The sequence below is a fragment of the Idiotropiscis lumnitzeri genome, chromosome 12, assembly GCF_059441095.1.
Source record: "Idiotropiscis lumnitzeri isolate Australia: NSW breed Sydney's pygmy pipehorse chromosome 12, RoL_Ilum_1.0, whole genome shotgun sequence".
Classification (NCBI taxonomy): Eukaryota; Metazoa; Chordata; class Actinopteri; order Syngnathiformes; family Syngnathidae; genus Idiotropiscis; species Idiotropiscis lumnitzeri.
The window spans coordinates 20,392,862-20,419,246 of record NC_142402.1 but is presented as its reverse complement, the minus strand read 5'-3'; the positions used below and the strand labels follow the sequence as shown (position 1 = coordinate 20,419,246).

Sequence of the window (26,385 nt, the reverse complement as noted above, 5' to 3'; positions counted from 1 at the left end):
TTTTTACTGCACATGCAGTAATTATTTACAATTGCAGTGCATTTACTTAATAAAAAATTACAGTAAAATTATAACCAATTTCAAATGTTATAATTTATGCGTGTTTTTTTTGTTTGTTTTTTAATATATTTCTTATCAACCAGCGTCATCCACAGAGGACAAACTCTTCCAGGCTTGGCGTGCTCATATGCATTACGTCATTGTCCAAAAGGTTTTGAAAACTGTGCATCGTCATATTTTCTATTAAAAAAAAATAAAAAGAAGACCTCGAGCAAAGGAGATTGGTATATTTTCCATTTTTTCCAAAGTTGAAACATTCTGCAGCCTAAAAAAAAAAAAGGCACACTGGCGCGAGTGACGAGATTCCGCATTACGTCATCTTGCAAAGGCCACCCGTGTGCGTGTGCGCGCTTTGCAAAGCACGAACATTCCCGACAACACTAGCGAGTACAACGAGGGGGGGACTGCCGCTTGTAGTGATGCGTCTCCCGGCCACGAAGAAAGCCTGATATCGGGCCACAGGACACGGTCGTTTGTGTTGGTCCTGGTGGGATTCCCGGAGGGGCGATGTGGCGTGACGTGCCTCGGAATACATTGTGGTAAGTGGCCGCGCAACTGCAGTCAAATCGCGACCTTAACCCGGGACTGTACCGTGTGTAGTTTGACACTACGCGGTGTTAAATGCCACTTTTGCAATGCTCTAAACATTGGAAGGGTGTGTTTAGTGTTACACACAGGTGTCTCCTGCAGAATGAATGCTGAGCATACGAGTTGGCGCCTGTTGCCTTTTCTCGCTGCCCTTTTACCTTTTGACCACAATGGCTGCTGTGGATTTTTACACGCGTTTCTGCCTGTGCACAAGCCAGTGGTTGCTGCGTTTATTTTAGAATCTTAAGAGTGCATCAAGTGAGTGCGTTTGTTTTTGTCCCGGGCATCCTAAGTCATTGTCTTCCCTGAAATGACCTTTGAGGGACGTTTTTCCCCCCTAAAACTTTTTGGCTTAAATTCGAAATTTTCTGGGCAAAACTTTTTGGTTTGAATTTGAAATTTGTTGGGAAGCATGGTATGAAAAGTGGTATTCAGTTCTGCCCCGCAGTTCTGAGGTTCTGGACTTGAATCCCAGTTTGGGGATTTCTTTGTGGTTTGCAATTTTCCTACACTTTGCTTTTAAAAAACATTTTTTCAGCTTTAAAGGTATAAATAAAATTGTGTAGATTGCTATGCTTTGAGACACAAGTGAACAAATGATGATTTTTTCCAAAATTTGAGCAGACTTTTTTTTTTTGTCTTGTGAGCAGAAATTTGAGATTTGAGCATCGTATGGTAAACTCAACTCACTTCACGACAAGCAGCAGTTTGGCAGAAAGCGAACAATTCTTAAAAATAGAAGCTTCAATATATTATTTTTTTCACTACTTCAAGATTACTGAACTGAAAATAAAAAGAAAATAACATGTTGTGTATTTAAAACAACCACGAAACTTTGCATGAGGCAAATCTGCTTGGCTAAATGCCAAACAATGCAGAATGCCATAGACAGGCTAACGAAAAGTATTGGTGTTTTTTTTCTTTACACATCAGCAAAACATAAACCAAACAGCACACTAACAAAGAAGCTGCTGTCAACCACGGCTCATGTTCAGATACTCACACACACTCGCACTGACACTACAATATGGACAGTATTCGCTCCATATTTGTATGTAATTATTTTTTGTATATGTTCCATTAACAATAAATCGAGAAAAATCGAAGCCACCCAATGTTTACTTTTGTCCAAAACTAATCGTGATCAAATCGCAAGAGGAAGAGCCAACGATGCTGTTCAGCATCTCTGGATAAGTTTTTCTCCCTCTGGCGCAGAAGATGGGAAGCCAGCGTCGTTCATAGTATCACCATGCAAAAAATAACTCCCGGCCAATCGGCGATAACAGCTGCGACGTCCCGCAATCACGCAGGAAACGTGTTTGTGTCACACCATCATGTTGTCCAACTCACCACAGAGGACAAAAATGAACTTTTGGACTCACTTGTAGTTTACCGACTCCATATTTGGTTTTATGAATCCATTTCGGGCTATTTTATTTTCGTTTTTTTTTTTTAAACCCAGCCCTAATTCCTACTCTAATTTACATAACGACCACATGTTTCTGCATGGATAGAAACTCTCCTCCAATTCTCTAATGACCCGTATAAAAAAAAATCACACTCTGCATTCCTTGCCACGTCTTTTGCCAAGAATTTGCACCCCCCGAGTTTATCGTTCATTAACGGTATGTTTGCGATGTTTTTTTCCCTTCTAGTTTCCAACGCTGCCAGCGTGCGAGTAGCACAGAGAAAGAAGTGGGCGGGGTGGGAGAGAGTAATGCGTGTTGGGCACATGCCAGGAACCAGCTTTAGGGTCTTGCAACTGGAGCACCAGTAAAGCTGCGCAAGAATGTGGAGCCTTCTCAGTTGATAGTTAAAGATAGAGGCGGCGCAGGCCGCCGCGTCCGAGACGCGTTCTAATTTCAGACACATCCTCAGTCCGACAGTCGGGCTCTTTTATCGGAATGTTTCCTCCTTAAGACGCAGATTTGGCTTCTTTGCGTCAGGACGTGGTCATAAGTCCGGACAAGACGAGCGGAAGGAGTCGCAGCATGGTGTTTTATGAGAGGTACACTTCGCCAGCATGTGTTTTGGCCGCTGGAATATCCTGCGCTAGATCGTATCTATCTCTGTCATTTCCCAGAATGATAACAATCAGCCGAAGGTCACGTGGCTCGGGTATGACGCGCGAGCGCCGCTATCGTTGTTCATCTTTTAAAAGTGCATACGTTTTGCGTTCAGATTCACTCACAGGAGAAAATGACAAATGGGGCCGGCTCGGAGTGTGACGTTGGCCGAGCGGTTGCTTGCGGCGGCCTGACGCGCGTTCGCCGCGGCCTCACAATGAATCAAGCACGACTTCACGGTCGTGTCGTGTCCTAAAGTGATGCTCCTGATAATCAAAACTGATTTTTTTTTTTTGTTGCATTTAGGCTGGCGGGTGCTAGCGGTTAGCATTTCTGCTTCACGGTGCACATGTTCTGGGTTCGATTCTCAGCGCCACTGCAACTCTTTTTGGAAAAAAAAAAAAAACCCAAATAAATAAAATGATCTACAAGCTGCACCAGGCTATAAGCCGCGGTTTTCTATGTTTTCAAAAATGAGTTGTTTACTGCATGTACAGAATGATTTTGTACAGTAAAAAAGGTAAATCAACAGATTTTTCAAACAGTGCCTTTAAACACGGCAACAACTTTGCTAATTAAAACAGAACAGACCCAACAGAAAAGAAAATTGAGATTAATGCAGCGTATTTTCTGATCTATAGAGCGCCCCTAGTGGTGAAAGAAAAATCCACAGAAAAGCTGCACCGTTGTATTAGCTGCATGGTTTAAAATGGAGGAAAAAAGTAGCCCGGAAAATACGGTACTCATGGGCCTGAATGTGAGTGTGACTATTTTTATTTATTTCTTTTTTTGCGATTGGCAGGCAACCAATCCAGAGTCTACGCCATCTCTCACCCAGAGTCCTTAATGAGGATAAACACGACAGAAAATGGATAGATGGTTTGTTTTCTTTTTTAAATTGAAAAAGGGACAAAGTCAAACGCATTTCATTTCAGCCCTGGAAATAATCTTACCTAACTGTCTCGCTTAAACTGTCGCAATCAAGTAAACCCGCCATGATGAAAGCAATAATCTATGTAACATTTTAACAACTTTGAATAGAGCATAGAAAAATGAAAAAAAGGATCATTGTTCATCCTTATTCATTAATGTTGAGCGCTTGTTTCTTTTTCGTCCTCGATTGCACCGCAATTCTGAGTTTCCACATATCGCCTTAAAGCCGTCTTTACTTTGAAACAATTTCAAGACATGTTTTCGTGACCTTGAACATGATTCTTAACACTCGCCCAGCCCGCCCCGCCCTCCCTCGAAGGCTCCAGATGAGCAGGTTGGCACCTAGCATGGCAGCCTTCGCCACAAGTTAATGAATAATCTTCAGAATGGGTCATCCTCGACTCCGACTGGTCGCGAGAAGAAAAGCCAGGGCTTGAATTTTCCATGTTGCCTTATCATCAATTGCTTTGTGTGTTAGCGTAGCGGTAGTTGTCATTATAGCATGAGAAACAACAATTTCAATATCCGTATGCAATCTGACGTTGTTGAAATATCAAAAACCCAAAAAAAATAGTCCTGTAGGAAATTGACATTTTAAAGGGCATGCAAGCAGTTGCTGTGACGTAAACAAGGACGCTGGCAAACAAAAGCCAAAAGGTTTCGTGAAGCTTATTTTTGTTTTGTGCAACGCAAAATTTGATTTGTGTTTTTTTTTGTTTCCCTTCATTCAAAATATTCTTTCCTGAACTGTTTTGAAGCTTTTCCATCCAGTAAGAAAGAAAAAGAAAAACGCAATTTTGTCGACGAAGCTGCAGCCTGGTGCGAGTTGTTGGCATATTCATGCCTTGAGTGACAAATGTCGACATTTCCACTTCGGAATGTAAAAAACAAAAAAACAACCAAAAAAAAAGTCATTTTCAGGACAGCTTTAAAAGGCTGTGAAGTTTGAACATCAATCTGTAATTCGCTTGAATTTGACCTTAGAAATGAGTCTAAACCCTCGGCAAACTCTGTAAATCCAGTTTAACATATTAGCACATTCTTTTTCCTCGCCAATTGTGGTTCACAGAAACACAAGTGACTGTTCGCATTGATTGGGATCAGGAAAAAAAAAAAAAAAAAAAGGAACCTGCTGATTTTTAAATCCTGGTATTTTTTTTTAATTGCGCCACGCGTGTCTGCGGAATACGGCTAATTACTGTCAAAGTAATATAAAATAGCATGCCTGAATGATTATCTCGAGTCTTTCGTCCAAAGAAAACGACCGTCCCCACTGAGCTACTTCTCATAAATGATATTTACGGTAAAAAAAAAAAAAAAAAAACTTTCCTCTGTAAAGTTTGCCGTCTGCACTTGGGGGTGTTGATTCAGGCGTGTGAGGGGTGGGGGGGGGGGGGGGGGGTCTGAAGGGGTGTGTGTGTGGGGGGGGGGGGGGGGCTTGCTGCCATGGCAACAATGCACATGACTAGGTGTATTAGATTGCCTTGGACAGTGTGCGGCGAGGCGTGGTGTGAGTCGTCTCTTGGCTGCTCCCTCTGCCCCGCTTCCTTGAAAGTCTTGTCCTTGTCTTACTTATGTTTGCTCACCTCCCCTCGGATTTTGTGTGCGCGTGCGTGTGCGTGTGTTGTACATTCAATTTGGAGATGTAGCAAAACAGAGGAAAAAAGTGAACACGCGAAGGAAGAATGCTCAGAGGCAACAAGACGGCCCTTAATTGTAATCTTCCAATCTGTGGACTTTGCGAGTGCCGATTGCTTACGTTTGTGTCAAATAATCGATGAATCAACAACGAATCAATTATTAAATTAATCGACAGCTAATTTAATCATCGTGTAATCGTTTAGAACCGTTGTTTAACTTCAAACTATCCAAATGCTCAGATTTTAGCCTCTTCGCAGTAATTATCCTCTGATTTGTTTTTTTGGTCCTTCATGAAAGCAAGCTGATTCGCGTTTTTTGTTCTATTTATTTTAGTAAACAATGACCAAACCAGTAACTGAATTTGTTTCAAAAAGTTTGGTGAGCACAATAGCAAGCCATCAAGTGTGATATTGGTTAATTGATGAGTATTTATTTATTTATTTATTTATTCATCCGTTCATTTATTTATTTATATATATATATATTCATTTATTCATTTATTTAATCAGTAAGCAATAATTGCTTAATAAACAGTAATTGGGAAACAATTGTTTTGTAACACACTTCAATGAGAAAGAAAACCGATTATTCGATTAATTGATGGAATAATCAATGGAATATTTGATTCTAAAAATATTAGCTCGTGACAGCACCGGTTTGTTTACCATCGCATGCCACATTAGTGAAAGTGACTCTAATTTTAGTGTGTATTTTCAAGAATTATTTTCACAGTTGAAAACCGTTTTGATAATGAGGATGGATCAACAAAAAAGGACACTTCAGCCCCTTTGTATTTTTCTTTTTTAATCTACCCTGTCTAAATTCAGTAAGCAATTTTACACCACCGGCCCGAACTCTGCCAGGCCAAAAGCGATTTGGCAAGAGATGGTATCAGATCAGATAGAAGAACAAATTCACAATGTTTCTGTTTGTAAAGGCAGATTTATGTTTTTTTTAGCACCATTCTTGTATTGCATGTCATTAGATTATGCAGGTGTACCTAATGAAGTGTACGGTGCATTTGCGTCGTCGATACGAACAAAAACACAAATGAAAGTATATGAATTTGAGTCGCGGTCACGCCGAATGGCTGTTGTCTCATTATGTCGGCTCGTATTAATGAAGTGGTTCGAGTCTCGGCACGCACAATGGTTTTATCAGTTGCCTTCCGACGCTTCAGGGAATTAAGTCGAAAACATCTCGTGTTCAGTCATCAAGCCGTGAGTTTTATGAGGACGCTGCTAAAAATCAGGAGTGCGTCCATTGACTTTTACTCTCTCTCTCTCTCTCTTGATCAGAATGATTGAAGACTGCGGGTGGAGCGGGGACAACATGGCAGGCAGAAGGCAGCTGCTTGTCGAGATGAGTAAGTAGGAAGACGCACACGCCTGCGTCCTGATCTATGCAGGCCTTCTTTAACCCAGCGGCTTCTCCCAAGTTTGCGTGAAAGACAAATATGATGGAGATGAAAGGATGAACGGAAAGAGGATGACATCACGCCCTTTCCCAAACACTGCATTAGAGTTGCCCCAACCGAATTATGAAAGCGATGACGCACTATCCATGTATGACTTTTTCATTGGACTGGTCAATGAATCGCCGGGCACACACGCACACGCCTGCAATTGTGACGGGTGACGGCGTTGCTATTAAAATATTTTTAAGATGATAATGATTAGAATTCGTTCGAAGAATCGATTTTTACAATGAAGCAGATGGAATGTCGGACCGCTGGTGTCGTATCCACGAATGAAATCCGGTGACATGCTCCACACACACGTCATCGTGCGCCTCAATTAAAAACACACAAATTGCGTTCGAAAAATAGAGAAGTTTCAAATTTAATGATCAAATTCACAGATGCGCTGGCGGGCGAGGCAGAAACATCCAGTGAGGCGTAGCGGGTCTACCAAATTCACAAAGATGTAGTAGGGCTGGGTTTAAAAAAAATCGATATATCAATTTGAATCGATTTTTCCTTTTCATAGCCCGATATGGATCTTTTTCCCCATTAATTTACGTGACTTCATGCGTCACGCGAGATCGTCTCACAACATCAGTGCTTCTCAATTATTTTCTGGGAAGGCCTGAATTGAGATTCAAACCCTGAATCTCGGAACTCCGAGGCAAATGTGCAAACCGCTACTCCACCCTGCTGCCTCGGCTACAAACAATCACAATCTTAAACATAAAATCAATGCAATCTCTTGAGGTTTTTTTTTTTTTTTTGCGGCTTTCACTAGACTGTAACGTCGTACTTAATGAAGTGTCCAGTGATCAAACGGAAAGAAGGATCCACTTGAAAAAGAAAAATTGCAGAGAAAATATATTGCTGTGAAAATGTGAACTCAAGCGACGCGTTTTTAAGACCTTTCACAATAAGGGTTGAAAAGCTCGAGTGAATTCGAGTTAATTGCTGCGGCTCTCGTCGTCGGCCCATTAAAAAGTAACTTCACACTGGACTGAGAGGCGGCGCTTCACTCGGGTCGTTTTGGACGGCACCCAACGTCCTCGATGGACTCTGCACGACGTGTTTGGAAAATGGAATAATAAAAGTTTTCACTAAAGACGGAGATTTTTTTTAAAACATCTTAAGAGATATGACGTGGATGACCGTATCTCCACCGACAGCTTCTTCCCGCCAACCAAATGTACATCATAGACCATATGCTATTTTTTCAGGGGCGATACCGATTTTTAGTAGTCATGGAGGCCAATAACATCTCTTTAAATTTCACTACCAAAAATAGTTTTCTTTTAGTTGTGACATTTATTCAAATTTGGGCAAAGTCTGTTGCCTTACCTTCCGGGACCTCTCCCGTGGTGCGTGTGACTCGAGGTGAAAAAGCAAACAGGCAATTTACTTCTGATTGGCTGCTACCCACGGCACAAGGAACCAATCAGATGATGCTGTGGGAGGGACAATCTGCTTCTGCAGGCGAGGCCACCAGCACACCAGTGAGAGAGAGAGAAATGTGCTGCAATGAACCAAAATAAACCAGCTTTTAATTTATCGGCCTTGAAAGTTAAGAAAAAAAAAGGCAGATGCCGAAATCGGCAAAATGCAGATACTATTTTGCTGTATCTGTGTGCAAAAAAAAACAAAAAAAAAACACGATTAGCTGATTCGATTGTGAGGTGATTCACTTAGTAAATCTCCCTCAGGGGCTCAGGATTTGGACTCCATTCGATTGTCGACGTACAGGACAGCCTGCAAACTGAGATTTGTGCAGAAGAAATGCAACCGTGAGTACATCGTGTTCGCTCCCGCTTCTGCTGCCGCCACATGCCACGTACAATTTCCCCCCCGACTCGCTTCCCAGTGCATTTGATCGACGTCTGGAACGTCATCGAGGCCTTCCGAGAAAACGGCCTCAACGGCGAGGAGCTGAACGGCGAGCTCCCCGTGGGCCGCCTGGAAGTGGTGCTCTCCACCATTTTGTACCAGCTGAACAAGCGCATGCCCACCACACACCAAATCAACGTGGAGCACTCCATCAGCCTGCTGCTCAACTTCCTGCTGGCGGCCTACGACCCGTGAGTCACGCGTGCTTCTTTGTCGCCCGGGGTGGGAAAACGGCTGACTATTGACAGCGACAGCGTCACCACCAGTGAAAATTTTTCACAAAAGTCGCACAAAACACAGTCGGCACCGTGAATACAATATTTACCAGGAAAAAATTTGTTTGAAATGTAAACATGAATTGTCCGTTGACGAAATTGTTCGCGTGTGGTCCGTCAGACGCGTTCAAAATTTCTGACATGCCTTCCTATCGTACGTGTCATATGTCTTTTCAAAAATTGCGCACACACCGGCCAAACAAAACACGAACTGACTAAAACCTTTTTGAGTTTTCGTCGAATAAATTTACAAAAACTAGACTAACTGACTGACTAGTTTTATTTTATTATTTTCATTGCCAATATTTTCAGTTTCAGTCTATTCTATGTCCTCTTGTAACGTTTCATTCATTTTCTGTGTGAATGACCAGAATTGAATTTTTGCTTCTAGAGATGGCCGCGGCAAGATAAGCGTCTTTGTTGTGAAGATGGCCCTGGCGACCTTCTGTGGAGGGAAAATTCTGGATAAATTAAGATGTAAGCAGCAATTTTGCGCTCATCAAAGTAATAATTTTTAATCACATCATATGAGTCATTTATTGTCTTGGAAAAAAATCGTTAAACATTGCATCATCAAAAGGTGCAAGCCATTTTCCGCACTTCAGATTCTTCGAAAATGTGTAAAAATAACACCAACGTGGCCTACAGTCAAATAGTAGTGATGGCAAAATGAAGCTTCAAATCTGCTTCATGAAGCAGTTGTAGTATTTTTGGACTCCAGTAGATGGCGCCCTCTCTGTTCAACATTGGGCTGAAAGCACACTGACTTGCCATTTTTTTAAAGCAACAGTGCCGTCTAGAGGACTCCAAAATACAACAACTGGTTCAAGGAAGCTCATTTGAAGCTTCATTTTGCCATCACTATCAAATTGTATAAATTTGAGGAAAAAAAAAAAAACTCCCGGTGTGATATATTATATATCCACCACTTTGCATTTCCCGTTTTTCTGAAGGCGATGACATCATGTCATGGCTGCCAAACGATTAAAAAAAAAAAAAGAAGTCAATTCCTCGCTGTTTGTTTGTTTTGTTTTTTTAAACAATACGATTTGAACAGCTGGCTGTCTTTAATTTGTTTCCCTCAATAAGCGGGCTAATTGCATTGTCTGCGGCGGCGTAATTAGCCGACTGCGTTGCAAGCTGACAATTATTTTGATTGGTTTGTGTGACGTCGCCTCCACAGATATTTTTTCATTAATATCCGATGCGGCGGGAATCATGGTGTATGCGCAGTTTGAGCAATTCCTGAAGGAGGTTCTCAAGCTTCCCGCGGCCGTCTTTGAGGGGCCGTCGTTTGGCTACACGGAGCAAGCGGCCAAGGGCTGCTTCATGCAGCAGGTGAGGGTGAATTCATTCAAGCCCATCACGTGCGTCATTGTTCGAGTAAAACTTGATTTGCATTGTGAGCAGAAAAAGGTCTCGCTCAACATTTTCCTGGACACGTTGATGTCAGACCCGCCTCCTCAGTGTCTGGTGTGGTTGCCGCTCATGCACCGGCTCGCCAATGTGGAGAACGGTGAGTTGCACGACAAATCGAATGCATGAACCTCAATATCTTTTGGATTTTGAATGCATTTTGCAATTAGAAATATCGATTCAATTCCATACACGAGGGCCCGATTCGATTCGATTCGTGATTCACTTTGATAGATTTTCGATTCAATCGAGAGTTTCACGCCATTAATCGCGTACATTTTATTTCACATGACCTGATCAAAACAATGAATACATCCGCCTTCATGCTTGTTGCCGCTGCCTTCGCCGCTTCGGCCATTTTGTTTTGATACGCTAATTTTGCGTAGTGACAAGGTCTCACGTGATGCGCGATGTCATTTAAATTTATGGGGAAAAAGACGTTATGTGGTTTTAGGAATCGAAAAGGATAATTGATTCAAATCGATTTATCGATTTTTAATCCTCGCCCTGATTGGAAATGATAGAAAAAAGCAGTTTCAGGGTGCGCATGGTGGACTCGTGGTTAGCTCATCGGCCTCACAGGTTTGATTGATGGCTACCATGAGGCGATGAAAATGTCAAATCAGAATGCCCTTTATTGTCATTCTACTCAGTGTACAACGAGATCAGAGAGCTTCCCCTCTCCAGTGAAAATATAAATAATAAACCATAAAATAAAATAAATAATTGGATGCAGCGCAAGTGAAATTTTCAACTTCAGAGATGTCCTACGATCGAGCGGACTTTAGGAAGTTTTCAGAACAAATCTTTGGAGGTTTTATCCTAATACCTCTTGGGATCGCCACTTTTATGAATGAATGAGCTGAAAATGTGCCCCATGTATTTAGGGGTTCCTCTCAGCTTGTGTGAAGCCCATTGAGTTGTCTTGTGTGTGAAATATGCTATATAAATAAAATTGCCGTGCCTTGCCTCAAGAGACCCCCCCCCCTTCACTAGTGCCCCCTGGAAAGTTTGAAAAAAAATTGCCTTGTCACCAGTTTCACTGAACCACACAAAAGTGGGTGGACGTGTCTATCATAACAGGACCCACAAAAACACCTCAAGGACCTTAAATCAAACGTGGGACATTTTAGGTTGAAGCAGCCATTTTGTGCTTGTACTTTGATTAACTTTTTCTCGGGTAGTTTCCCAAATGAACCCAGAATCAGATGTTCCAGACATATGAGCGACCCCAAATTGTGATCATTCTAAAATGTGTGCAGCATGGCGTCAAATTTTGGTGATCATTTTTCGGATTTGTAATGAAAAATTGGGTGTGAGTGCCCTCTTTTTCTTGTTAATTGTTTTTTAAAATTGCATTATGGGCCGGTGTCGGTACGAGGTGTAGTCGGGTTGCTAGATGCGTTCGGAGTCCTTCGGTGGCCTTCGCGACTACTGATGACGTCACACGTCATAATATATTTTCTAATATATTTCTTTGACTCCAACCCTGTTTGTTACGTTTGTATGGTCTGAGTTACTAAATAATAACAATAAGAAGAAGAAGAAAAAGTATATTTACTGCTACTTTTGCGAGGATCATCCTTTTTCCCCCCGATGTCCTCTGCGTGCCTGTCGAAGACGTCGCGTCAATGTTCCATTGCTTTGGGAATCAGACTGGTAAAGGGTCGGAGGGAAAACATGGAAATGTTTGATAAAGAAATATTTCACACAATACAGATATCACATTCATAAGATCCTGCAGCCCGATTGAACCACAGCAAGATTGGCAGGAGAAACGTAAACTTTCCATCGCAGTAGCATCAGCAGCTGCTCGGGGCATCGGCAGAAGTGACATTGGAGCTGCCGCGCCGTGACTGTAATGCAGTTTTTTAATTTTATTATTTTATTTACCGAATCAAAAAATTCAAATAGAACAGCCGGGGGTAAAAGAAACAAAGAGGCAAAGGAATATATTTAAAAAATACGTGTTCTGGAGCGTGACGTCATCAGCAGGCGCGCACACACCGAAGGACCCCGAACACATTTAGTATTGACACCGGCTAGAATACTCTCCCGGATCAAAGTCCCAAACCTTGAGCTAAAGCAAGATATAATCTCATTTCCTGTGTCCTCCCATTACCATAAACAACTCATCTATTAAATGTACTCTGCAAGAATATCTGTGTTTAATACCGCATCTATCTATGCACGTGTGTCCCCCCCCCCCTGCAGTCTTCCACCCGGTCGAGTGCTCCTACTGTCACACTGAGAGTATGATGGGCTTCCGCTACCGCTGCCAGCAATGTCATAATTACCAGCTCTGTCAGGACTGCTTCTGGAGGGGGCATGCCAGCGGTTCCCATAGCAACCAGCATCAAATGAAGGAGTATTCATCATGGGTAAGGAGTGGGGAGGGGAGAGGGAGGCGTGTCTGCAGCCGGACCAGTCGATGCGGCTATTTTTGCACCATGACGTAAGGGTCGCATCCAGTCCGTATTCAGAACCAGCATCTTTTGTGTGTTTTTTAATGAGTTAACGTGCTCCCGGTGTCTGTTCATAGAAATCCCCGGCCAAGAAGCTGTCTCATGCCCTCAGCAAGTCTCTGAGCTGTGCATCCAGCAGAGAGCCGCTTCATCCTATGTTCCCCGACATGCCGGAGAAACCGCTCAACCTCGCCCATATTGTGTAGGTTCTTCCTCATTTTCTTTGGACTTATTTTTGATACTTTGCCCACGGAGTTGGAGCCCGGTCACAGCCTCCTGGAAGTCTGATTCCAGTCAATCCCGCGGGTCAGCTGATCCAATGAGGCTTAATTGCAGCCGAGGGAGTGATTGCAATCTACAACAATGCCGCTACTGTTGCTTTCACTTGAGCTTTTTTTTTTTTTTAATGTGAGAAAGTCTCTCGTGCTTTCGTGTTAAATCAGGCAGCGGCCCCAACATAAATAGCCTGAGGAAGTCAAAATGCTCCCATGAGAATTAAGAAGGAAATCCCATGAAAAGTGAAGCTTAAGATGATTAAGCACTTTTTTTTTGCCAGTATGGCTCAGAATTTGGCCTAGTTGTGAGACACACAATGGAGACTTCAATCGAACAGAATTTTAGCATCTCTCGCGACTCGAATCAAAGTCAGCAAAGGCCCGATGATCAGATGACTGGAAAAGATGATCCTGAGCGATTATCCGAGGGTGACTTAATTTCTCGCAAAAACGGTTTGGCCAACATGCGTTTTGATTGTGACGTAAAACGGAACGGTACAATTTTAGGAAGCGAGTTGAAGTTTGCAGAAGAGTATGTAGAAAAGAAAAATGAGGTGAAGTGAAAATGCCAAGGAAACAAACTTGAATAAAATCTCCAGTTGGGCAATCGAAAAATGCTAATGTTCAAAGTTGTCTGTGTGCCGCTTGTGACTGTTTCTCTTTCTCCTTTACTTTGTTCTCACTAGAGACACGTGGTGAGTGTTCTTTGATTCTTTCACACCTCCCAAAATGTGTCCCTTTGAATGCTGGTGTACTTTTTGTTCTCATCCTTTGTGATCACCCGCCACTCACCCACTCTTTAGCAGCATCCAACTTCTTTTGCTTCTCCGTTCTCAGTTTAGTGCACGTCATCGTACGTTGGGCTTTCGTAACTGTAACGTTTCACATCATCGTCGTGAGCCAAATGTCCAAAAAGAAAATATTACTTTTGGCCACTTGTGTCATTGAAACCACCACCTTGTCGTCTCCGCAGGCCGCCAAGACCAATGAACATCCCCAGCGCCAGCGAATACTCGTTTTCCCACTCCATGCCGACATCAGGGAACCCGTACTCCACCAAAAAGTGAGTACAACAATGGATGTCCTGGATTTTTTTGTGCTGGCAGCGGATTGCAAACAATTGTCAAAGTCCATATGGTGCCTCCTCTTGCTGAATGCATCGAGTTTGCCTTACAGCAGAAGTCATGACATCGCTCAGCATTTGTTGAAAGGCAGAGGGTAAGTGACACAGGTGTGCCGGAGTGCCCCCCCCCGTGCATGTGTGCAGTGCACTAATAAAAATAATGAAAGTTTAAAAAAAAAAAAAAAAAAATCTTACAAGGTTTTTTTTTTCCCACCATGCATGTGACCTGGTGTACTTTTTGGAATTATAGTTCCGCCCTGATTTCTCCACATTTTGCACATTTGAGAGGGTGTGCACACTTTTGAAACCACAGAACATCTTTTGTTCATTTTTACTTCTCTTATTTTTTTTCCAATTGAGTTGTTGGTGGAAGAAAAATCACAAAAACGCAGCATTTGAAGAAGGGTGTGTAGACTTTTTAAATATTAAACTACCTAGTTACTTTCCTACAGTACCTGTTTAAAAAATATTTACTTTCCGCTTATCTTCAAATGTTCAAATGGCTTTAGTGTACAATTAGAAATATTGTAAAAGTGTTTTTTTTAATTTTTTTTTGTTTCTTTTCTGAATGAGGAGTATATGTCGAGCAAGTGTTTGAGTTCAGTCACACCGGCATTCAATATAAGTGTTCCTTCAGGGAACACTTCTCCCTTTCATGAATGGAAAAAAAAAAAGAGGCGGAAGTGACGAGTGAGTGGTATTCTATACGTTATTGAGCATGTCAGAGCATCTGGACACTGCCAAGCAATTCATAATATATCAAATTTTACTCCAGTAGTTTAGTTAGTTTTGGTATTAGTTTTAATTTTTTTTAAATGTGTTTTACGCTTGTTCAAGATATAAAAAGAAAGACCATGATAAATATTGTTTTGATAATACAGGGTACAGTTTACGTGCACCCTAATTATAATAAAGCGAGGATGGCTTGTTTGCCAAATTTTTGTTTTGGTTATTTTGTTAGTTTTCGTTTATGACCACCAAAATTAAGCAAAATATTAGCTCATTGCACATTATTTTTTTTTTCGCTGATGACCGTTGTTATGGTAGTTTAGTTCTGAATCAACCATTGAGTCCGAAGTAGGGCAAAAGAGCAAATCCATTCGTTTAACCGCAGGTCACGACTGCGGCTGTTAGCTTGCGCGCGCTAGCGCGAACCTGAAACCAACACGGCTATGGACTTCAACCAATGTTCACTTGATTATGCGCACCACCTGTGCTTTCTTTACCTTGGCCTCAAATTCTCTGACGTTTAACAAGAGGAAGCCCTTTGTTTGGTGGACTCAATGCTCACCGTATCGAATGAAATGGAAACTGAACTCGGATCACAAACACTGACACCCTTCTCAGTTTGTTTTTTTCTCATCAACCTTTTTAGTTCTCCGTATAGGAGATTGATCAAATGGGAAGTTTAGGATGGAGCACTGCGTGGATACGCGTCGTGTGTAAAGAGTGCCGTGTGTCTGCGGGACATGTCCTTAATGACGCTGCAGGCCTTGATCAGCACGCATAATGTGGCCTTGTTCCTCTTCACTCACCCATGAATGGCCGCTTTGCAGGCGTCTCCTCAAATCTTTTGTTGTTTTTGTTTTTTTTTGTTTTCTTCCCCTCTGCTCATGCGCCGTGCCGGCTGTTCTTTTGTCACCTGTGTCATGTCATCCTTTTTGTTTTTTTTGGTGTTATTATTTTTGTTTTGAACTGCTGCACTCGTCCAGGTTCCACTGCAACCTGGATGCAGTCGACCGACTCGCTGACGAGCACATTCTCATTGGCCTCTATGTGAAACTGCTTCAAAACAACCCCAAAACATGGTTAGTGGGTGTGCTGCTGTGTGCCCCTGGCTGAATTTAAAAACTTCACCGTGTGAAAACCCTGCATGCATACGATAAGGGTTGGATTTTTATTTTTCTATAACCGACAAAGCAAGATTTGTACTGATTTGCACTCACTGGCCACTCTATTAGGTACACATGTAGCGCAATGAACGCAATATATTTGCTGTAATACTAAACTGTACAGATCTCAAGCCATCATTAGGTCATATTTATATATTAACTCATTCACTGCCATTGATGGGTATGGACGCCAAAAAGTTCATGTATTTTTCTCCCCCCCAAAAAAGATATTTCTCATTATATAACAAATTTATTTTTGTATTTTGTAAAAAAAAAATAAATAAACTAAACAAAAAAACCAACAAACCAAAAAAAACACATTTTGTCTTTATCATATTTTATATTTATTCTAGAAAAAAATTACAATTTGAATAAAATTAATATATTTGTCTCAAAACACAAGTCTTCCTCCTAATTTTTTGTGCTTGACGTCATAAAATCTGAACTTTATTTCAGTGCGATTACGTTTTTTTTTTGTATGAAAAAAATCCGATTTGTATCCATTATAAACATGGCTTTTTTTCTCCCTCAATAGATGTGACTTTTTTTTCCTATTAAAAGAAAATGGCTTTTTTTGTACAAATATTTCGGCAACTTTATTCTCGTCCTAATTTGTGTGCGTTAAATAGCATCTGAAATCACATTGAAGTGGAGTTCTCCACCTTGTGAGGAATTAAATCAAATGTGTTTGAAATTGAAGGAGTTTTGCATGCGTTTTCTGCCCATGTTGTGCTCTCATGAATACACGATTGCATAACCGCAAATACTTGTGACAGATTAGCATTTGTGGCGAGCTGATTAATGCTCACATTCAGTTTAGATTCATATAAAGTAACATTCCAAAGCAGTCTGCTGCATTTTGCATGGACTCAAATGTTTTTGGTCAGTCAGGTTACGTAATCTCTCTGTCTCTCGCTCTCTCTGTCTGTCTGTTTATTTCCACACTCACAAACAACATCAAAATAGAGATGCCTGCGTGTGCACTAAAATGTCTGCCTGCGTCTTAATGGAAGTGGTCAACACTCTTCTGTTTGCAGCCGTATCAAATTAGAAACTCATAAGTAACATATCTGCCTGTCTGTGGCTACGAGTGTTTTTCTTGTCTCTTACTCAGCTCGTCTATATTTTTTCTTTTTCCAATCGGTACATCGCGGTGCATTCAAGGTGTCATAATGTGATTGCCATCTCGATTTGTCTCTCCATCAGCTTGCTGGAAAGCAGCAACCATCAAGACGAGGAGCACAGCCTCATCGCCCGCTACGCTGCTCGCCTGGCTGCAGATGCGGCGGTGAGATACATGAACAAACACGGGGGGAAATCATTATTTCATCCTCGGCCAAATTTAGAAGTTTGTTCACTTGCCAAGACGTAAACGGGCTCCAATTTTAGGGTTTTTCAGTGATTATATAAAAGACAGAAATGCTTAGAAATCGCACAATGGGAGTCATTTTAGTTTACTGATATTGTTATTGTTATTAATATTATTATTATTATTATATCCCAATAAAAAATAATAATAATAATAAAAAAAATAATAATTGGGGTCCAGAGACCACTTACATTTTTCTAAGAACACGTCATAAACCTTCGAACAATTAAACATAGCGATGATGTTATTAACAATGGATTTAAAATGTGTCCTTTATTTTTTTTTTTTTAATTATAATGTTATAACAAATTTGTTATGTTATGAGAACAGTTGAAAAAAAAATGAAGTAAAATGTTTTGGAAGGATAAAAAGTCACTATACTTGAAACTACTTGGTGCACTTTGCATTCTTTAGTCTTTGGTTGTTGGTGTGAACAAAATGGAGGCGTTGACACGGTGTCTCTGCTTCAGGCTCAGCAGCAGCGAGTCCCCGCAGACCTGCCGTCTTCTCTGGATGCCAACAAACAGCAGAGGCAGCTCATCGCCGAGCTGGAGAGTAAAAACAGGTGAGCCATTGAACGCTCCTCCTAGCTGGCCTCGTCCATTTTCTTCAGCGTCAAAGCAAAGTTGAGATTTTTCAGCGTAGAATGTTATAATAATGGCCAAACGGTGGATATTTTCTGAGCAGTAAAAAAAAAAAAAAGTTTTCAGGAAACCCCCAAAATTTTTGTTGAGCCATTGACATAAAAAGGTACAAGCCATTTTCAACACTTTTGAATGGTTAGCAGTTTGTAAAAGTAACCATATATATATATATATATATATATATATATATATATATATATATATATATATATATATAAATAAATAATTGAATAAAATTTCCGTATTTTCCGGACTATAAGTTGCTACTTTTTTCCTAAATTTTGAACCATGTGGCTAATACAACGGCGTGGCTTTTCTGTGGATTATTCTTTCACCAGTAGGGGCGCTCTAGAGTTCAGAAAATGCGCTAAATAAATCTAGATTTTTTTTGGGTCTGTTCTGTATTAATTAGCAAAGTTGTTGACGTGTTTTAACAATCTGTGTATGTACCTTTATGTGCATTCACAGTACAAAATTGTTCTGTACTTTCAGTAAATAACATAAACATAGAGAACTGCGGATTATAGCCTGGTGCGGTTTGTATATCTTTTTTTTTTTCAAATATAGTTGCTGTGGTTTATATATGGGTGCACCTTATCATATCATACTTGGAAAAAAATATCCCATCCGAACAAACAATTTTTCCTTGAACTGCATTTAAATTCAACATTTAAACCCCCTCTCAAATGTTGGAGTGCTATACATGAATCTTTGATTACTTAACATGTTTTGTGGTTATTATTATTATTATAATATATTCAATCTTATCATTGTCCATTTTACCCCCAAAATTGTCTTTGTTGGCGACATCGCACAATTCTGCGGTCTCAAATGTATGATAATAAAACTATATAATGTGTTAACACAGCATAATCTTCCCGGCAACGTTGCTTGCGACACTCAGCCAAGTCTATGAAATTGCACAATCATCCATCCGTCATCCTGGCGGGATCTCCCCTTGATCCTCGTAACAGTCTAGCTCTAAATCACACGCCTAAAAGGGACTCCGAGAGGTGCACTGTGCCATAAATTGAAGCGATTTTTTTTTTTGTGCGTGTCACACAGAGAAATCTTGCAGGAAATTCAACGACTTCGCCTGCAGCATGAGGAGGCCTCGCAGCCGCCGCCTGACAGGGGTCAGCAGAACCCCACTCTGCTGGCTGAGTTACGACTTCTCAGGTAAGCAGGACGCACGGCACGCCACAATACAGAGCGCAATTTAACGGGGACAGGGGACGTATTTTGGAAAAGTGACTTTATGTGCTTGGATACAGCTCGTTGGGTCTTTGGTGTAAAAGTAAACGACCAACTAAATCATTTGTGAGCTGCCTAGATCCAAAAATGTGTGTGCGTGAGGTTTTCAGGAGTGTGACTTAACATCGCGGCCAATTTATATTTTAGCACACCCTCACTTAGTTTCTCCGACCGTGACCTGGGAGCTCAGTGTGGGGAAGATTTGCCATTTTCAAGCAACACTCGGGCTTCATGCAAGCCGTTTGTTAAGCAGAGCTGCAATGTTAGCATAAATTAGCATTAGCCAACTTTGTTATTAGCGTTAGCGTGTGATAACCAGCACATACTTTAATGTTCTGTGAAGTTGTGGAGGGTGTTGGCGCTTGCCGATGTGTCCGCTTCATGCGCCACATGTACAGATCCGCACTCTAATCGTCGCACCAAAAGTTATTCGGCGACTTGCAGATGAAGTGCTGCCTCCACACGTGAAAATACAATCTCTGCTTTTGTTGTATTTTGGGATGTAATGAACTGGCCTGCACTTTCACACCTTGGAGGGGGAGGGGCCAGCAGGGGCTCATTTGCATGAAACAGGACCGCCTCCTTGGTGGATGTCGCAGACTATTTGTCTAAAGCAAAAACAAGCAGGAACAAAAAAAAAAGTCTGTGCTTCTTTGTTGACTGGCCCCACAGTAGACTGAGTGGGATGAGTTTTAAAATTTGGGGGGAAATCCGCAGTCTGTCTCCGTTAAGGTAAAGAAAGAGTTAAACTCAGATTGCATCTGCTTGACTTAGTTTGTATGGATGTGACCTAATGGTGTCATCAATCTGTACCTTTTTTTTTTTTCTGTCAGGCAACGCAAAGATGAGCTTGAGCAGAGAATGTCGAGTCTGCAGGAGAGTCGCAGGGAGCTCATGGTGCAGCTGGAGCAGCTAATGATGCTTCTCAAGGTAGCGCAGACGAGAGCCCTCCATCTTTTTCACGCCTTCTTCCGCTCACCGCGCGTTTGTGAACGCGAGGCGAACGTATTTTTATTTTTTTTTTGTTCCATGTTGAGAAGCTACGGTTGAAGTCACATTCAAATTGGCCCCTTTTGTGTTTGGTGTTTTCAGGTCGTGTCATGTAATGAATTATGTCCCCCCCCCCCCCCCCCAAAAGAAAATTTGCTCCAGAGTGAAATGTATCATCATAGAAAAATGGATGTAACCGTCAAATTTAAATAACGCTTCAACAATGTGTAAATATATCCATGCATCCATTTTTTATCGTACAAACCCTCAAATAGGATCACGGGTGAGCTGATGCCTGTCCTGGCTAATTTTTAAAGGGGTTGAATAACTGAAGATTTTTTTTTCCGATATTTTTTCATTACAATACAGCATTGAGCAATCTCAAACGTTTTTTTCTCGTTGGATGGAGCGGCTTTCACGTAACGCCTTCGTTCAATGCACCAGCATAAAGACCTGGAACTAACGCTAATTCTAACAATTTATTAATTTGGCAATTAATCGATGAATCGGATTTTTAGAGGTTCTGATAACCATCTCTATATTTAACAAAAATATTTCAAATTGACGATACAAGAAATTTTCAGTTTAAAGGTGCGATGATTCATCATTTTTTTTGTGACAACTGTGCAATTATAAATTGAATTGGGAATTTTTCAACATATCAATATTTTGGTCAAATGCTAAAAACATGTTTTTTTTTGTTGTTTTTTTTGTGATGTGCAAGTCAATATCTCCATGGCATTATTTTAAAAAAAGCCACATTTATAGTCTTTACCCTCGAGTGTATTTGCGAGTACATTTGAACATATTTTCCAGTTCCAAATGTCTTACTCCACATTGGTCGTTCCTCGCTTCCGCCCATAAGCTGCTTTCTGCTTCTATCTTTAAAAGGGTTGGCTGTCGTCCTGTCTCGTCTAAAAGGATCAATATGAGTCCATTCAAACATGCGGCACGGGCGCATGCTTATTACACGCTAGAGTAGATCCAAATGGATCTTAACATAATGTGGTTGTTATTTTTTTTTTTCACAGCTAGCTGAGGAACAGAAACAAGCTGTAAGTGTGAAACGTGAGGCAGGATAAAAGTGTTTAGCGCATGTTTGGAAATAAGCACATTTATCGTTGCCAGGTGAGCATCTTGTATCCAAAATTAATTCAGGACAATATAAAAATCGAGCGGACTTCCTCATATAGTGGCTGCTACTAAGCATGTTTGGGGGAGGAGTTTTAAATTGGGGGGGGGGCTTTATTTGTATTTTTTTCACATGTTTCAATAAAGTGAAGTTAATAATTAGCATTATGCATTTGTAGACAAACATTGTATTTATAATAATAATAATAATAATAATGGTCGTCACACCAGACTTTGCAATATCTGATTGCCATGTCCCGCTTTGCTGAAGCTGCAATTGTGTGGGTCACAATTATTTTGTTGAGGCATTAATTGCACAGGGCGTGGCGTCTATTATCACCGGGGCCACTATATGAAGAAGTACGGTTTGCGATTATGACGTTTCCGACATACGAGGCATTCATCAAAGGCAAGCGAAGCTCTTCGATAATTTGGCAACAGCAAAACTAGACAACTGCTTGTAGACTAACTTAACCGACTGCACTCGTTTTGTGTTTCTAACCCGTGTTGAATGCACCCCAAAAAATAGGTGTGCTCTGAGTTTAACACTTAATATGTGTTGAATTTGTAAGCTTGCTCACAAAAACTTTTTGGAAGGTAGAATTTTACACGTGTATTTTTCTCCACGCAAAATATCATGTTTCCAGTTAAGGATGCTTTTGTTTTTTTTTTTGTTTTTTTTACAGACTGATACAGTACCCACTGACACTGATACCAAGTATCGATACCACACGTATTTATTTCACACGATGACAAAGTCCTTTCTGTCCTTCTGACACATGATAATTCAAACGGCTGCAGTGTAGCACCAACTCCTAGAAAGGATGTCAGATTTTTTTTTTTACCTTAAGTATCGGTGGCTGGTATCAGCCTCTTTCATGAGTGTCCAATACCTTGAAATAAGGTATAAATATCAACCCGATACCATCATTTTTTTTTATTTAACAAAATAAAACGCACATTTGATAACTTTTGTATTTATGAATTTATGTTTTTTGAGCGACACTATAATCAAACAACCAAACAAAAATGAGGGACTCTTAATTTCTATGAAAGTCAGCAAACGTACAAATTCAGCAAAGTCTCAAATAATCGTGACGACAACTCTCGCTTGCTACAAGGAAGATGAAGATGAACTCATGTGACGTTTTGTGTTGCAGACTCAGGGTCCCGGCTCTCCACGCTCGTCCCCCAGTCACACCGCCAGCAGGCCCATCCCCACGCCCATCCACTCGGACTCAGCCGGCACCACCCCGACTCACACACCTCAGGACTCCCTCATGGGCGTGGGAGGCGATGTTCAAGAGGCCTTCGCTCAGGGTAACGTAGCGAGGTCGCGTTCCAAAAAGACTGCAACGTGGTCACGATGTTGTGATGACGATATTTTCTTCTCTTCTCCATCAAAGGTCCCCGGAGAAATTTGAGAAATGACCTCCTCATCGCTGCTGACTCCATTACCAATACAATGTCATCGCTGGTCAAAGAGTTGAATTCAGGTACGACTAAAATTGCCGATATTGCTAATCTTAACTCATTCACTTCCATCCGGGTAAATAAAATGCATCTTTGACGTCTTTAGCCGTCATTGGCTGTAAATTTGTTTTTGGCAGCCGTTTTAACTGCCATGTTCTTCTTTCTCAGAGGGCGGCAGCGAAACTGAGAGCACTGTTGATTCGGATCTCGGCCGCGGCGACACGTTTGCAGCAACAACAACAACCTCAGATCCCTTCCTGAGTTTTAAGCCCAGGATGGCTGCGACGGAACACGACGACGGACGTTACGGCAACGACCTGGAGCGGCAGCTGGAGGACGAGCTAAAGTTCGAGGAACTCATGAAGCACAGGCAGGAGCCGGACAAAGCCTGCATGGTGAGATCGCCTTTTGCAAATGGGAAGTGGCGCCAGAAAATGGCAACCAGAATAGTTTGGTGGCCTGGCCTTTTCATTTATTCAGCTGTAGCTTGACGTCTATTAAATGTCTTTGGCTCACTCAAGAAACTGCGGTTCTAACTTGCTGTGTGTGGTGTTGGTGTTCACTTTGTGCTACAGATGACGCTGCAGCAGTGACAATGCGGATCCAGGACACTGGTAAATATGCACTCCATTATATTTTTTTATGTATTGTAAATAAATAATTATTTTTAGAAATGGTGCCATGGTATTTAATTTTTGGAATATTAAAATAAACCATTCATTATTTTTGGTGAGATCTTTTTTTTTTTTTTTTAATGTATGTATATATTATTCCGTCAAGTGATTCCTTATTTTTTCTTTTCATTTTTCAAATATTTAAATAAAATGTGAACTAAAACATGAAGATTTTATATATTTAATTAATTAAAATGAGAAGTTCTCCTTTTTTACATATTAAAACAAAGTACTTTTGCATGATATTAAAAAAATAGACTGTGATTTATTTTTAAAAAAAAAGCAATAATTTCATATTTACATTTTTGTATTATATTTTATAATCGACACTGTATAGGCTACGTCTATAAATACTGTATGCTTGACGTGAAAATGTTGACTATTATTCCATCCAGCGATTCTATTCGTGACGTAATTGTTGTGTTCCTGTTGACAGGCAAGCAATATCAAAAGCAACAATAAGTGACAACACTGGACGCAACAACACTGGCCAGGATCCTACAGCTTAGAATATACATTTGTGTAAAGAATCTATATATTTTTAACCAACCTCATATTTAAGGTGAAACTGTGAGCCAATGAATAAGTCAAGAGATTAATAATCACCGAGCGCTCTACTATTCTTATACCACAGGTGCCATATCAACCACGTGATTCTATTTTTTTTTTTCTCTCTTTGTATTTGACTTGTTAAGCCAATGTAAAAATTTACTGTCTTGTGTCTGTCTCTCATATGATTTTGGATCGAAACTAGTACACCCAAAAACTGAGGTTCCCCCTGAAGTGTATTTCCATTTATTTCTTCCTCTTATTGTTGCGTGTTGTTTTTGGAACCTTCATTTGATGCATTTGTGATGATGACGATGATAATGCACACTGCCTTAGCTTCTCGGATGACATTTCAATGCAGTTGAGTTAAGCCGCCCGTCGTTGGAGCATGTAGCCAACTTTAAAAAGCACTGCGAGTCCTTTTCACTGGATAAAAAAAAATAAAGAAAAAAGAAAGCAATGTAATATCAAAAATGTAGTCAAACGATGGAATTACTGTCATGTGATAATTATTTCCGCTCAAACTGGCTACTACTTAACTACAGGTCGGAGTGGCATTTGATTCCAATTTGTGATCACGTGAAACTGGAGTCAAAACCACAACAAAATATTGTTGATAATAATTTGAATGCTCATCATCTCAGTGGAATGTAAGAACATTTTGAATATTGTGTATGTGGTAAGACTCCGCACTTGTTTGTTTTGTTGCTGCTGTTTGAGTTAGCAACAGAGGTCAACTGGGCCCAACATTTAACTTCTAAAATGTTCACATGTGAACAATAGCCTCTTTGAACTGAAGTAAGTAATTACTACAGATTTTTTTGTTACCTAAGAGGAAATTGTGAGGCTATTTATTTGTCCTGAGCGTTAATTTGGGCACGACATAACAAAACATGGAATATTCTCATAAAAAGGAGCAAAAAGGAAAAGTGAGCGACTTGAATTTCTTGGCTAAGCCAGTTGATGTGCCTCTGTGGGTGCTGCTGATTTGATCAGCAACAGAGATTTCAATCGGGCTCATTATTTGAGGAGCTGTTAATATTTTCAGAGTAGACAATAGTGACTCATTTGAGCATGGCATCTATTGAGCGCACGACACATTTGAGGGACTCGCGTAAAAACCGTGCAAAAAGTAAAGACTTGAATTCATCTGAAGGACTGTTTATGTGTCTCCATACTGTGCTCCTGATTTGACTAACAACAGTGATTCAATGGGGTTGGAAATAAACTGAAACAATACTGTTGGTGAAGTCAAATAATTCCAGTGACTGCACTGCATATCCTGATGATTTATTTTGTTTGTTTAATTTGTCTCAAAAGGGACACGGTGTTTATTTTTGGTGGCCACTATTGGAGGAAATACTGAAAATTATGTAAAGTCATTTTAAAAAAAAAAATCATATTGGGCACTGCACAGGTTTATAATCAGGTTCCTAATTTAAAGTTGCTTCAACTTTTGTGATTGTTTCATGTGCTCCACTCGCATTTAAGTCAATGTAAAACGTTAGATTTGCCTGCTCTCCAAAAAAGTGTTGACGTAAGCGGATCGAGGAGCTGATGTGTATTTTGGTTACTGCACTGAAGAGAGTCCAATAAAAAGAGTCGTGCAAAACACATTTCAGCCTCTCCTTTTTATGACATAAAATCTGTGGCGTACTGTCTGTAGTTTGAACATACCACAATGTTCTTGCTGTGATTTTTTTTTTGCATGGTAGTGATGCATAATAAAGTGTTGACACCATACCATAACTCTTGCCCGAGAACTCCTTTCTATTTCATTTCAAGCACGACACACTTGAGCTGCTCTGCTTTAGCAGTGCACATTTATTAGCTGTCGTAAACGCACTGCAAGCTGTCTGTAGAGGACACACTACTGCTCCCTGGTGTTCAATGTGAGTCCCCCCCCACACCATGTTTTCAAATTTACTATTTTAAGATCAGGCATATGTTGTGCACTACATTTTCTTTTATGTAAAGGACATGCTTTTCACCAGTATATATTAAAATGTCAGTCATCACTTAATTTCATGTAAAAGAAAGGAATACAAATAAACCAAATTCGTATATATTTTCAAAACCGCGATGCTTTTCAAAAAGGACAATAAAACACAGTGTTTATTAAATATTTATCGTTTGAGAGCCCGAAGCGTGAATAAGAGAGAAAACCAAACCATCAACGCACCCGTACGCAATTGGTCAGTCTGTGGCAGATGTTTCACAA

At 40.6% G+C, this 26,385-nt stretch overlaps 1 protein-coding gene across 8 annotated transcripts; it reads left to right on the top strand.

The window, feature by feature from the left end:
* Positions 1 to 388: 388 nt before the first annotated feature.
* dtna (dystrobrevin, alpha) lies at positions 389 to 25,913 on the top strand. 8 transcript variants are annotated; one of them, XM_088310431.1, is made up of 22 exons: positions 389 to 599; positions 6,587 to 6,654; positions 8,454 to 8,534; positions 8,612 to 8,825; positions 9,301 to 9,386; positions 10,093 to 10,247; positions 10,320 to 10,425; positions 12,540 to 12,706; positions 12,868 to 12,992; positions 14,039 to 14,128; positions 14,242 to 14,283; positions 15,901 to 15,996; positions 17,287 to 17,368; positions 17,920 to 18,014; positions 19,159 to 19,272; positions 20,181 to 20,277; positions 21,369 to 21,392; positions 22,629 to 22,788; positions 22,875 to 22,964; positions 23,110 to 23,336; positions 23,517 to 23,555; positions 24,052 to 25,913. In XM_088310431.1, exons 2-21 carry the CDS (start codon positions 6,588 to 6,590, stop codon positions 23,532 to 23,534), a joined length of 2,136 nt encoding a protein of 711 aa, XP_088166557.1. In that variant the 5' UTR covers positions 389 to 599; position 6,587; the 3' UTR covers positions 23,535 to 23,555; positions 24,052 to 25,913. The 8 variants fall into 8 exon arrangements, with proteins under 8 accessions (XP_088166557.1, XP_088166556.1, XP_088166555.1 ...); XM_088310430.1 differs by lacking the exon at positions 389 to 599 and adding an exon at positions 2,436 to 2,656 and having other exon boundaries at positions 14,245 to 14,283; XM_088310429.1 differs by lacking the exon at positions 389 to 599 and adding an exon at positions 2,436 to 2,656.
* The last annotated feature ends 472 nt before the right edge of the window (positions 25,914 to 26,385 follow it).

Bases quoted from the DNA above. Each gene is read 5' to 3' on its own strand.
- dtna (XM_088310429.1), top strand. The intron at 10,248-10,319 runs GTGAGGGTGAAT...CATTGTGAGCAG, and splicing joins AGGGCTGCTTCATGCAGCAG to AAAAAGGTCTCGCTCAACAT. The intron at 15,997-17,286 runs GTTAGTGGGTGT...TCTCTCCATCAG, and splicing joins CAAAACAACCCCAAAACATG to CTTGCTGGAAAGCAGCAACC.